General features: G+C 36.9%; 1 protein-coding gene across 1 annotated transcript in view; it reads left to right on the plus strand.

The window, feature by feature from the left end:
- Nucleotides 1-13633, plus strand: part of ANO5 (anoctamin 5) — a 102440-nt gene extending 88807 nt beyond the window's left edge. The window contains exons 19-22 of the mRNA XM_044258970.1: nucleotides 1443-1648; nucleotides 5476-5654; nucleotides 7064-7169; nucleotides 10084-13633. Coding sequence (XP_044114905.1) covers nucleotides 1443-1648; nucleotides 5476-5654; nucleotides 7064-7169; nucleotides 10084-10305 — 713 coding nt within the window. The 3' untranslated portion in view covers nucleotides 10306-13633. The remainder of the gene's footprint in view (nucleotides 1-1442; nucleotides 1649-5475; nucleotides 5655-7063; nucleotides 7170-10083) is intronic.
- Nucleotides 13634-14913: the final 1280 nt, after the last annotated feature.

Raw genomic sequence — 14913 nt, forward strand, 5'->3', positions numbered from 1 at the left:
TGAAATAGGTACATTTAGGACAAACTGAGAGCAGCCTCTTTCATATAACTGGTTGTAAAATTGGGTAGTCCTTGCTTTATGGGGTGATAAGGCTCCAATTTTTAATTAATTGTGTATCAAATGCATTTGCTCATAAATGCATTAGCGATTATCACTGAAATTAAAAAATGAAATCAAAGTTTCATAAGAAAATTAACTACCATTTACTGAGGTACAGCTGAGTTAGTTTATTGTGGATGTCTTGTGTACGTTATGGCATCTTGAAACATTCCACAGAGAACTCATCATTCACTGCATTTTGTTTTAGAGGATACTGGAATTAGGATGGGTCAATTTCTGCTATGCGCCAAAAAGATTTTAAGTAAAATGTGGGATTTGAACACAGAAAATTCAAGTTGTTTCTACATAATGCTTCCTCTGAAGAGGTGTTCAGTTGGGTTGTAAAGTGGCAAGACTAATTCTTCTGAGAAACTTTTGTGAGAAGAGTTGAAATCCAGAAACACTTGAGATTCATCTAAAAATAAAGGACTAGTAGAAGCACCTTCCTCTCTCCCTTCAGTGGAAAGCCATTCCTGTATCTCTTATTATATGGTTTCCACTTATGGGGGAAGCCCAGACTGCCAGTTGAATGTACGCTTGTACCTCAGTTGTTGTTGGAAATAAAACAAAAATGGGAAGAGAAGTTAACTTACATAGGTGTTAAGTCTTAATGAGGAAGGAAAATAAAATTTATTAGAAAGATATCAAGATAGTATAGAGGACCAGGACCTAAACAGATACATCTTTCCAGAAAATTGTGTTATATTTCCTTGGCCCACATATAATTTATATATGTTTGTAATGCTTTAAATGATTCATTTTATGATTTATTCTCAAGCATCTTCCTTTGCACTGTCTTTTCATCTGTTAGCACCTTCAAACCTCAAACAGTGTAGCGTGTACACTGTTGTAGTTGAGTATGTTTATATGTCAACACACGCTGGCTCTTGGAAACACACAAATGAATCAGACATTCTCCCTGATCTCATAGATTCCTCAAGATAGAAGAACTTGATTACCCCACTAATGTGTCACTACCAGTGTAAAGACTAGACCAGCATCGACCTAAACATAGCCCCTAATAAAAGGCTGGGTTTTAAGAAGAATAAAAAGAATCTCTTATTTAACAAGAAGAAATGCTTTCTTCAGACAAGCAGATGTCAAAAGAAACAGCGAGGACAGAACTGAGCTATATATGCCCAGTTTCTCCTCTCTGTGCTAGCCAGTAACTAAGTCACTATGCTTCCAGTGGGGAGGAGGAAGTGGGCCAATGGAAAGAGGCCTGGAGTGTTTTGCTGGTGTAGATCCCTCCAAAAGGAGGACGTTGCGGAATTTGGGCAGAGGTTTCCCCCTTTACTCCTTCATGATAATGAGTTCACTCATTTTTCTTTTTTTTCCTACAGTTACCCAGTTTGGATTTGTTACATTATTTGTGGCCTCTTTTCCTCTGGCTCCTCTTCTTGCTCTCTTGAATAATATTATAGAGATCCGAGTGGATGCCTGGAAACTTACAACTCAGTATAGGAGACCCGTGGCTGCTAAAGCTCACAGCATAGGTGTTTGGCAAGACATTCTTTATGGAATGGCTGTCCTTTCTGTGGCAACTAACGTAAGTGGGCCCATTTTGCTTGGGCGGCTTTGTATTTCATTTTGTTTTCTTGGCAATGGGAAGATATACATGATGCTTAACTAAATCTTTAGCTATGTTGATTTCATCATGGTGACAGTCCATAACGATACATCATCCCTACGCTTTTTTTTTTAAAGAAAGAGAGTGAGCATGTGTGTAAATAGAGGTCAGGGGGAGGAGCAGAGGGAGAGGGAAAGAGAATCTTAAACAGGTTCCATGCCCAGCACAGAGCCTGACACCTGGCTCGATCTCACGACCTAGAAACCAAGACCTGAGTCAAAATTAAGAATCAGATTCTTAACTGACTGAGCCACCCAGGCACCCCTCACTTTTATGCACCAAACAACAAAGAGAAACTTATGACATGCAAACTCTTAGAAATACAAGGAAAACTGTAAAACCACTGTTCTTGAAATACCATGGTACAGTTTTATAACACATGACAAAGTAGATAGAAAATATGTAATGGTACATAAAATATTTGAATAACACAGTTAAAGCTTAATTGTACCTGATGTTCTATACTACAAATAGAGAATATACAACATTTACATGTTATGTTTATGGAGCACTTATTAAAAAATGATAATGAAACTAAATTCCCCCAAAGCAAAAATTTTTACCATATAGATTTACATATAAAAATGGTATAAAAATTGAAGTTGATAATGAAGATAATTTAAAAAACTCTAACCCACTAACATTCACACTTCTAAGTAAGCTTTATTGTATTAAGAGGAAGCAAAATTGAAATTATAAAAAGCAATTAATTAAGATGAAAACCAATAGGAATGAACTAAAACCACAGTTACAGAAAAATTCATAGCAATAAATGCTTTTATTATTAAAAAAGAAGACTTATAATCTTCGACAAAACAGGAAAAAATATACAGTGGAAAAAAGAGAGTCTCTTCAATAAATGGTGCTGGGAAAACTGGACAGCTATATGTAGAAGAATGAAACTCGACCATTCTCTTACACCGTACACAAAGATCAACTCAAAATGGATAAAAGACCTCAACGTGAGACAGGAATCTATCAGAATCTTAGAGGAGAACATAGGCAGTAATCTCTTCGATATCAGCCACAGCAACTTCTTTCAAGATACGTCTCCAAAGGCAAAGGAAACAAAAGCGAAAATAAACTTCTGGGACTTCATCAAAATCAAAAGCTTCTGCACAGCAAAGGAAACAGTCAAAAAAACAAAGAGGCAACCCACGGAATGGGAGAAGATATTTGCAAATGACAGTACAGACAAAAGGTTGATATCCAGGATCTATAATGAACTCCTCAAACTCAACCCACATGAAACAGACAAACACATCAAAAAATGGGCAGAAGATATGAACAGACACTTCTCCAATCAAGAAATACAAATGGCTATCAGACACATGAAAAAATGCTCATCATCATTAGCCCTCAGGGAGATTCAAATTAAAACCACATTGAGATATCACCTTACACCAGTTAGAATGGCCAAAATTAACAAAACAGGAAACAACATGTGTTGGAGAGGATGTGGAGAAAGGGGAACCCTCTTACACTGTTGGTGGGAATGCAAGTTGGTGCAGCCTCTTTGGAGAACAGTGTGGAGATTCCTCAAGAAATTAAAAATAGAGCTTCCCTACGACCCTGCAATTGCACTCCTGGGTATTTACCCCAAAGATACAGATGTCGTGAAAAGAAGGGCCATCTGTACCCCAATGTTTATAGCAGCAATGGCCACAGTCGCCAAACTATGGAAAGAACCAAGATGCCCTTCAACGGATGAATGGATAAGGAAGATGTGGTCCATATACACTATGGAGTATTATGCCTCCATCAGAAAGGACGAATATCCAACTTTTGTAGCAACATGGACGGGACTGGAAGAGATTATGCTGAGTGAAATCAGTCAAGCAGAGAGAGTCAATTATCATATGGTTTCACTCATTTGTGGAGCATAACCAATAGCATGGAGGACAAGGGGCATTAGAGAGTAGTAGGGAATTTGGGTAAATTGGAAGGGGAGGTGAACCATGAGAGACTATGGACTCTGAAAAACAGTCTGAGGGGTTTGAAGTGGCGGGGGGGGTGGGAGGTTGGGGTACCAGGTGGTGGGTATTATAGAGGGCACAGCTTGCATGGAGCACTGGGTGTGGTGAAAAAATAATGAATACTGTTTTTCTGAAAATAAATAAATTGGGAGAAAAAAAAAAGAAGACTTGAAAGCAGGAGCTGAGCATGAGTTCATAAATGTAAGGAAAATATAAAACTGATCAACAGAAAGTAGTAAGAAAAAATTAATACAGATACAATCAGAAATAATAAAATTGGAAAACAAATAAAAAGCAGTATAATTCCTAAGTGAATTAAGAGTTGGTTCATTGAAAAGACGTATAAAATAAACAGAAGTCTGAAAATCTGAACTCTGAAAAGTTATAAGATACAGGTGAGAATACCCAACTTTTGTAGCAACATGGACGGGACTGGAAGAGATTATGCTTAGTGAAATAAGTCAAGCAGAGAGTGTCAATTATCATATGTTTTCACTTATTTGTGGAGCATAACAAATAGCATGGAGGACAAGGGGTGTTAGAGAGGAGAAGGGAGTTGGGGTAAATTGGAAGGGGAGATGAATGACGAGAGACTATGGACTCTGAAAAACAATCTGAGGGGTTTGAAGTGGCAGGTGGGTGGGAGGTTGGGGTACCAGGTGGTGGGTATTATAGAGGGCACGGATTGCATGGAGCACTGGGTGTGGTGAAAAAATAATGAATACTGTTTTTCTGAAAATAAATAAATTGAAAAAATTAAAAAAAAAAGATACAGGTGAGAAAATTGTGAGACTGTTATATGTCCCTTTATTCCAATAAATTTTAAAATCTATTTTTGAAATTGTCACCTTTTTAAGAAGATAAAGACTGCCAAAGTTTATTCAGTAAGTGGTAGAAAACCTGATTGGACCAGTAGCTATCAAAGTATTAAAAGTTTTTTTTTAAAGCTACCACTAAGGGGAGCCTGCGTGGCTCTGGTGATTAAGCCTCTGCCTTCACTTCAGGTCGTGATCCCAGGGTCCTGGATTCCAGCCCCATGGGCACTGGGCTCCCTGCTCAGCAGGGAGTGTGCTTCTCCCTCTACCCCCTGCTCATGCTCTCTCTCACTCTCTCTCTCTCTCAAACAAATAAATAAAATCTTTAACAAAACTAAAGAACCTTCCACTAAAAATGTAGAGGGCAGAGCCAGATGGTTTTAAATGGACTTACCTGGTAAAAAGAAACATGGTATTTATACCATTCCAGAGCTTGGGGAAGGATGGAAAACCATTCCTGTAGAATCAAATATTGAAATTAATTGCACTGAACTGTGGGACATTAACCATCGCATGGTTTTCTCTCTCCATCGCCTCCCCACCACCACCTACCAGTGCGAGGGCATGAACACACAGGCACGGATGTGTGCACACTCACGATCCCAGCTTATGGAGTTGGTTCAGGCAAATGAATTTGGCTAAGGACGGTGTAAATGTTCTGTGAAACAGATGTAAGAAATAACAAGGCATGGTGGAAAGAGCATGGTTTTTGGAGCCAGAAACATTTAGGTTCAGTTTTCATCATGGCCGCTCTCTAGCTGGGAAGTCTTGGAATACTGATCACAAACTTGGAAAGGACTATTTCATGTTGCAAGCCAAGGACTCCTATGTTAACATAACTTGTAATAACATTTTAATCACTTGCATCCATATGGAATGGAGAAATATGCAAATCAGACATTTTAAAAAAAACTAGATTGTTAGCTCAAGATTTCCCTCTTGCTTTGTCTTTTAGGCTTTTATTGTGGCATTTACATCAGACATCATTCCCCGTTTGGTTTACTACTATGCCTACTCGACGGATGACACCCAGCCCATGAGAGGATATGTCAATGACAGCCTGTCAACATTCCTTATAGCTGATTTTCCAAACCACACTGCACCTTCAGAAAAACGAGACTTCGTCACTTGCAGGTTTCCTCTTAATTTCTTAGCTTTTAATTTTGCTTTTTAAAATGTGTTTTTAAGTTCTCCATTTCCCCCATGACTTGAGATACAAAGGATTTACTTAGGGCAATAAATTTCCTGGGTAAAGTGCATCGATTTTAGACTTCACTGATCTGATTTGGAAAAGTAGAAACGCCAAAAGTAAAAGGATATTATGAACAAAAATAGAATCAATTTTGAATTGTTTCTTATTTTCTAAATTTATTGGAGAGATTTCTCACCAACAAATGCCCCTTGGCCCCACGATATAATATCTATTAGATCATACAGCATGATCATAGTATATCTGCATTTAACCTATTTGAATTTACACCATGATCATATATCTGCATTAAGCCTACTTGAATATAACTATATGTTCTTAAAAAGATATAGAGTGAGAAAAGGAGAAATAATATGATAAATTCACCATCTGTCCCATGTAAAAGTTTTCCTCCATGCAGAGAGCATGAAATTAGGTTTGTGAACCTGTTTCCATTACTCAGCATGTCCTGTGCTGTGAGGGTCTTTTTAATCTAATTTAAAGATTGTATATGATAAATATATATGACATAAAGATTATGTATATAGTACATAAATATTATACATATAATATATATCTAGTACATCAAGACCACTTAACTTAAACCTTAAGCAAGCTACTTCTTCTGGGAAACAGCAAGAGACAGCAAAATGTTGGTAGACATACAGGTAGCCAAACCATTATTCGATTTTAGATCTGCATATAAAGGAATCATAGTATGGTGTTTATGAGCATGGCCGTGTGTCCATTTTCTTGATTTCATCACTTCCTAGGTGGACTAAATCTTTGAAGAACATCAATGCCTAGTAACTTTGCAGAAAACAGTGGGCATACAAAGTCGAGCACTAAGAAAAGTCCAGAAGAATAGTAAGAAAAATAAAAACAATGCAGTGTCAGATAAGCCAAAAGAAAATAGAGTTTAAAAAAAAATAGAAACAGTCAACAATATCAAGTCCTGTTCTCAAAAGATCAAAAAAGAATTAGCATGTTTCTTCAGTTTAATGACAGGAGACAACGCGTTTTAGTGGAGTGGTGGACAGAACTAAGTGTGTTAAGGAATAGGAAGAGAGCGAATGGAGACAGAAGCATTTTGCTGACTCTTTTGAAAAATTTGACTTTGAAGGGCAGGACAGAAGTTTCACCTGTGTCTCCTGCTACACCAAACTATATAAAAGTAACATGAGGCCATGATTTTTATATGTGCAAAAATGAGATGTATCAGAATGCAGTTACCTTCCTATGACTTGACTTTTGTAGTCAATTAAAAGTATCTCTTTAGAGAAATGATAAGAATTTATGTTAGGTCTCTATGTGAAGCAATAGCTAATTTTTTGCATTTACTTCTGTTTTTCAGGTACAGAGATTACAGATATCCTCCTGAAGATGATCAGAAATATTTTCATAATATGCAGTACTGGCACGTCCTTGCTGCCAAGATGACCTTCATCATTGTTATGGAAGTAAGTCTCCCTTAACTTACATTCCACTTAGTCTGTCCTTTCCCTCCAGATTTCTGAGGGTATCTGCTCAGCAGAAAATTAGTCTTATCTCAGGAAATTGTTTTGAAGGAAGTATTCGTTGTCCTGAAAAGCAACATAGGGATATTTTCAGTACAATGTGTTGTTGCCTATTATTCACCTACTGTTGTTGAAAATATCCAGGTGACATAAAGAAAAGAAAAACATAGGGCCTCTTCCCTCGAGGTCAGGAAAAGGACAAAGAATGCACTGATTTTACTGAACAGCTATTACATACTGGTTCCAGACACTGTAATGATAACCTTCTAGGTTAGACCTTATTGTTCACTCCTGAAAAATGAATCTGAGACTCAGCAGAATTGGCATTGGGTTTAAAGATAATCAGTTAATGTTGGAGCTGGACTTCCATGCCAGATACATATCCCTCCCAGGCCTCTGCTCTGTCCGCTATATTATGTTTCCCCCTTTGTGGAATATCGACTCTTATTGTAGATATAGGGCATGCATTAAAAGAGAACAAATACAGAGGGGGAATTTGGGTAAGTTTCATGGTGACGTTCTATATCAAAAGACATGAGGGCCAGTGAAGGAAAGAGAAATAAAGGGAAGGCACTTTTCCACTCTGCCATGAAGTTCAGTAGTAGTCAAGTCTAATGCAAACACATAAAAATTCTATGTGATGAAAAAGAGAGCAGTCTTACGTATATCCTTCCCTATGTTTTTCTTCTCTCTCTCTCTCTCTCTCTCTCGTTCTTTGTGACCTTATCACTCTTTTGTTCTCATATTTTCCATCATAAGTTTAGATCACCTTTCACTCTGGTCAGTTGCACCGGGGATTTTTTGATTTTTGTCTATTATTCTTACTAATGTTTTTAATTATGCCAGGCTGTGACTCACCATCTGTGATGATATGCCCATCTGACTCCCTGGGACTTTCACCTTCTCTTCACCTTCTCTTGTATTGAAGACAATTTTCTGTGGTCTGTGTTTCTCCCGTTCTTGGTTTACTAGCTTATTTTGATGAAGTGCATTTTTCAGTAATTTTCTGAGGAAAATTATGAGTGGTCAGTTGTTGAGAACTTGAATATTGAATATTTCTTCTTTCCTCACAGATGACTAAATGGCATAGAATTTGAGATTAAAAGTCATTTTCCCTGAAAAATTTTCAACTAACTTTATTTAGGTATTCCTGACATATTTGAAGACAGTACTCTTTTTTCTGTCTGCTTCAATGTTGTTAAAAAATGCAATACAATTCCAGTTCCCCAGACTTTGTTTATGATCTTTTTATAAATCGGTAAGCTTTAAGGATTCTCTCCCTAGTCCTTCTCTTATGAAAAATCACAAGTTCTTATTATTGGATAATACTAATTTTTCTGGACACTTGCTGAGCCTTGTGAATCTGAAAAGGTACTTACCCTTCAAGTTGAGAAAATTTGCTTGTACATATTATTTTTTGAATTATTTCCTTCTTTTCTCTGTTCTGTCTTCCTAGAAGTTCTATTACTCAGGTGTTATACTTCCTGTTTTGAGATTGTAATTATTTTCTCTCCTTTAGATGAACTCATATTTTTATCTTTTTGTTTTGTGGTTGTTTTGCTTCTTCATTATCTCTGTTTCCTCTTAGTTTCTATTTGTCTTTTTCTGTCTTTTTCTTTTGCATTAGATACTTTCTTTTACATACCTGCTGATTCTTGGCAATCTGCTTCTACTTAAGAGCAAATAAGTGAAAGCTAATTATAAGCTTTGTGTGCCTACAGGAGAAATGTCACTTGGCAGGTTTCACCATAGGGTGATGAGGTAGTGAGGGGACCTTTTCATTTGGTATCTGCCATTGTAATTTCACAGACTACTTACTTTCCCCAGAGAAAACTCTTCCAGACTCCTTTCTGTTGCGCTCTTCTACGGCTGCCTGTGTTCTGAGACCTGAGCGAGACAAAGATGCCTAAGGATCTTAGGAGTCACTGAATTTCACTTAGTTGTCCTATTTTCAGTATGGCGCCACTCCTCCGTCTTCCACTGTCTCTGGTGCTCCTGAGTTCATGGCTTTCTGTTTGGATTTCTGCACAAATTACTCAGTTGCTACCAGGATGAGGCTGGAGGGAAGTAGTACCTGGATGGCAATGGGAGAGAGGTCCTGAAAATTCCAGCTTTTCCTTATACCAGATGTTGGCTAATCCTCTGGTTAGCCACCCACATGTATGCTTTCACAGTCCTTAGGACCATCTTTCCTGAACTTCATTGAAGATCTAAACCAAGTTGGCTTTTTTTTTTTTTAAAGATTTTATTTATTTATTTGACAGAGAGAGATGACAAGCAGGCAGAGAGGCAGGCAGAGAGAGAGGAGGAAGCAGACTCCCCGCCGAGCAGAGAGCCCGATGCGGGGCTCGATCCCAGGACCCTGAGATCATGACCTGAGCCGAAGGCAGTGGCTTAGCCCACTGAGCCACCCAGGCGCCTTGTTGGGCTTTACCACCATCATATCATCAATTGCAAGCTGAAGTGCCAGCTTTCTTTACTCTCTTGAATCTGTTATCACTGTTCCCTCCTTTTTTTTTTTTTTTTTGTCTTTGTGAGTTACACCATTTTTTAAAATTCCCTTCCAAGTATCTTACTAGGTTTTCAGAAGTGAGTACAGTTAAAAAGTATATTCAATAACCTTGATCACCTGGAATTTCTGTAATTATGCATTTTAGTAAACATTTATTTGTTTAATGTGTTTGTCTTTCTGTCTTTCTGGGAAAGTTCCAGGACAGGAATCTTATCTTTTTGCTATTCCTGATACCTTCTGTATTGAGCATAGTTTATTGAATGAATGAAGTGATTCATAAGAACTTCCTGATGAACATTTGACAGTTCTAACAGTGTCCTTGATTTTCTCTTATGTTTCTTCCAGCACGTTGTGTTTTTAGTTAAATTTTTGTTGGCCTGGATGATCCCTGATGTTCCAAAAGTTGTTCTGGACAGAATCAAGCGAGAAAAGTTAATGACTGTCAAGATTCTCCATGACTTTGAGCTTCACAAATTAAAAGAGAACTTGAAAATTAGTTCTACTGAACTTGCCAAACAAGTCTTGATTCAGGAAAACAAAGCACAGCTGGCTAAGTCAGCGGTCTAATCACCATAGTGAGCAAGCAGTCGGTTGCCTCTCTGGCGTCCCAACTTTCCCTGGGTTTTGGGTAGAGGCCAGAAGGCATGTGTCAATTTCACCCCACGTCCTCTTCCTTCTTTTTGAATTCAGAGTTTTTGTACACTTTTACAGAGGCCTACTTTGTGAGGTTGGAAGAATACCACTTGTCTGCTTTATTGGCTGAACTCTTCCCAGATATTGTTTTCTGGAGTTCTAGAAATGATTGTTAAAAGTGCGTGTTGAATCAGAATATTGGAAAATCATGGAAAGTTGCAGTTTAGAATTAAACACTGGACTCGGGCTGTCTTATCACGTTCCAGTGCATCTGCACATTTTCATGGTCTTCTGTTGGGTTGTTTTATAACTCCTTCCCATCAAGAAAAATGTTGGTACAAAAGGAAAGGAATTGAAGTGGCCTCCTGAGCCATGTATCTCCTGCCATTGCAGACTATGTGAATGAAAAAACAAAATCAGATGACTTAAGAAAACTCACATATTAAAAATGTTGGGTGGATATCATGGCGGGGGTTTGTTTCTGAAATCACCCTGAGTAAGTTAAGTTAAACTTCCATCAGAATCCCAGAGTCCCCTTCCAGGTCAATGCAGAACTGATTTTTCAAGAGACTGAACATTTGGGTTTCAACAAAAGACTAACAACTCTGGTCTTTAAAGATAACATTTTGGTAATAGTAGTTTCAAGGCTGGATTGTCTTATCTGGAAAACAGCCTAAGAAGTTGTTAGGTTGCTTCAGTTCTTCAAGTAAATGAAAGATATTATAGAGAAGTAAATGTGTCTTCTTAGTAGTTAACAAATGCAAGACAATGAATATTGACTAATTTATTGACCTTAATCTGAAAAAAATTGAATTATTTTTAAAAAATCATTTTTCTTCTATAATGCATATTTTACATCATGAAGCCTGTTTGAGCATTAGCTCTTTGTATAAGTTAGGTACAAGTTGTTTATGAAACTTGATCTGTTTGAAGCAATCTTGAATCTTTTAATGAGTTTACCCTGTTTTCTATTGATGCATCACTTCGTTCAATATTCAGTGCCTTGTCCCTACACCTTTGACACCCAAGAAGTGGTTGTGCTGTTCATGTGATGTGATATAACATCTCAAATATTAGCTTGTTGTACAGAAATTGTCAGTTTAACATCAGTCACAGAGTTGAACACCGAAAGTAGATCAACCAAATAAGAAAGGGGTGATGGATTTGATTGCTAAGTGGAAAAAAAAATTAATTGCATTATTTCTCTCATACTTAGGCCCATGGCACATGTACACCAGTTCCTTTTTCTCTTACGAAAAATACTTCATATACATTTTTAACACTACAAAGTGAGGGACACAGTTCAGATATAGTACTTGCATCTCTAGCTTTCAATTACACTTCAGTTCCAAAAGAATAGTGTTTTTTTTAATTCCATACAAAAGAAGAAACTTTATCACAAGATATTTTTAAAGTAGTTTTATTATTTGATACTAATTCATTTCTGGAGAATTGCCAATAGTAATTATATGGCAGGTAGTATTAGCTAATGATAGATAGTAAACATGTAGATGAAGATTATGAATTTTATAAAACCATGAGACAGTGACCCCAATATTGGCAGTAATAACTTGTCATCCACTGGGTAGATTTTATAAAAAAAAAAAATTTTTGTGTAATTTAAAGTGATCTCATTATTGAAGAATGATTTTATAGGAGGAGGAGGCCTATTTCTTGCTTGAGAACACTAGTGTTGCTATGAAATAAGCCACAGATGCAGTATCTTTGGCTTGTCATATCAAACTCTGTGTTACTTCCATGTTGTCCCTTTGCACAGCTCATACATATTACTTTCTTCCTAGGTGCTAATAAAAATAAGGAAGAGTGTGGAAATCGGTTTCTTGGATATAAGTTTCAGTTTCTGTGGCTTAACAGTATTTACAGACCTAGAGTGTTAAGATAAATAAAGACAAATTTAACTCACAAAGTTATCCGTACACTGCAATCTTAAAAACAAACCAACTCAAGTGTTGGGTTTCTAGAATGCATGGAGAAACTGGAAAGAGAGGAAATAGTTTTAAGACAAGTAAATAGTTCCTATGATCGGTAGATATTTCCTTTTAAAATGTTATTGATAAATACTTTGTATTCGTGTTTCAATTTTCTACCAAGAAACTTTTCCTTGTTTCATAGATTTTAAAATGAAATAAAAGTATCCCTCACTTTCCTAAAAGCTTGCTGACCAAAATTTAATGTCAAATCAATTTAGGTAGATTTGGCCTATCTAATTAAGCTCGTGTTATTCTGGGAGGGCTGAATTAAGAGCACCTGACTACCAAGTGTAAGTTAATATTTATCAGCACAGCTGATGTGTTTATCATCATCGGATCAAATACTTACTTTTTTCAGAAATGTTCCAGGAAACATTGGAGATTTTATTTGAAATAATTTAAAGTGCAAAACAAAACAAAACAAAAAATTATGTAACTCTTTCAAATGTCATCTCTAATCCTTGCCTTCATCAGTTTTTCTTTGCACACAAGAAGCAGAGTCCTTTCCAAACATTTATTCTAGAGGTCTCCATCACATTAAGGGAGTATCTTAATTAGATGGAATGCTGTCCTAGTTTTGCTACATCTCATGACCCCTGTTGGCTTTAACGTTCTTCTCTTAACGAAGCCATTAAGTCAGTTTTCCAGGAGAAGATGGAACGAAGATGATAAAGAGGAGGAAGGACAGAGGAGGAACGCGGTGAAAGAGTTCTCTCCAGATAAAGCCGTGCACGCTTCCATGGGGGGAGGCATTGGTGAGGCAGCATGGCGCGCTGTGGGTGGTAAGGGGGATGTCTCTCCTAAGCCATCTTAGTGAGTGTGAGAGAAAAGCCAAAGAAGTTTCATGTTGAGAACTGTTACCTGTCAAAAGTAAACTTTGATTCCAAAGTGATTTTGTACTGTCAGGTGCTATGCAGAGCCGTGAATCTCTGTTGATCAACTCCAGTCCAGGGTGAGAAACTCGGGCTGCTTCTTCAAAAGGGGAATCTATTGTTTTGAAAGAACACCTCCATAAAAGTTGTTTTTAATTAGCAATAGTTATTATGTTATCAAAGAATGTTGATAGGGAAGAGACCATTGGCTAAGCTTGGAAGTCTACTACCATTCATTGGCTAGGCTTGGAAGTCTATTACCATGACTCACTATAACTATTATGTTATTCTTTTTCTAGACAAATTTTTACTCTTCTGCTTTATGTGTGATAATTCAAGTATGTCAATTATTCCAGCATTGTGCAGAAATTCATGAGAATATTAAAAAGAATAGCATGGTTCAATGTATATGAGGTGCCTTCTCCCATTCCCCCACTCCAAAGCATTTGACTAGGAATGTGTTTCCTATGAGTGATTTTGTGCCATGGTCCTAACCAAGAAAATAAGTGCTCCTTTTTCTTTTCTTTCTTCTGATTTTCCCCTCCCCCGAGGGCATGTGTGTGGGGTTATGCAGGGAAAGTTGCTCTTTAGTAACAGGTATATACATCTCAAGAGATTCAAACTCATGCAATGAATAAAGTAATACTTTGACATGAATTCAACTCATTCTTCCAGTAAACATTGATATAATTAGAATGCTCTGAATTTGAGTGCTCTTAAAGGTTTTTAGACCTCTTTTTGTTTAGAAATATTAAATGCAATTAATATTAAATATTACTTTTAAGATGTTTAATTCACCAGATTACATGTTTGTCACATGTAGAGATGCAAATTCCTCAAAATAAGAGGCTGCAGGGTCCAGAAAATTTAGAGAAAGTGGTATTTCTCATAGTTTTGCCTCTATTTTTGTCTACTTTGGAAAATTGATAAAGGTGAATAGAAAGTCCTATATTCTGAATAAAGGTCTGAAAAATCCACAACCACATGCATTGGAATTATCTGGGATAGTTGAGAGAAATTCATATCCCTTGGTCCTAATCCAGATCTCTAGGAACAAAATCTTTGGGAGAGGAGCTTTAAAAAAAAAAAAAAATCTCCCAAGTTACATTTTGGTGGGTCTAAGACTCAGTTTCCTAAGAATGCCAAATTTCCTAGCCTTACTAAAGCACTTTTTCATAATAACTCTCAAACTTGTCATTCCAACTCATCAAGGAAATATGTCAGGGCTGGTAAATTCAGGATTTCGAAGTTCATAGAACTGTTCTAATTCTGCAGTGTGCAGAAGTTATACAAATTTTATACCCTAAGAGCCCTAGAATTGTAGTTTCTACTTAATTAAAAAAGAGAGAGAGGATAAAATAAAACACATTTGCTTTTACCAATGTATTCAAGAAAAGAGAAGTGTGCACTGGCCAGAAATCAAGGTGAATTCATCACATTCTCTGTATGAAAGACACATTTTAGGTTAAAAGAATACATAGATTTTCAGACTTTAATCAGGACAGCAAAATGATGAATATTGTAGAATAAAGAATTTGTTATTAAAAAAAATAGGCCTTTTGAAACTGTGGAAGAAAGTAGGAAACAATGGTGCGGAAGTGGGATTTAGAGAGTCAGAAAAAAACACTATTGACCTCTCCTGGAACGCTGCCATCGGTGAACAAATTCGAGCATGTACA

This window comes from Neovison vison, chromosome 7 (genome assembly GCF_020171115.1).
Source record: "Neovison vison isolate M4711 chromosome 7, ASM_NN_V1, whole genome shotgun sequence".
Taxonomy (NCBI): Eukaryota; Metazoa; Chordata; class Mammalia; order Carnivora; family Mustelidae; genus Neogale; species Neogale vison.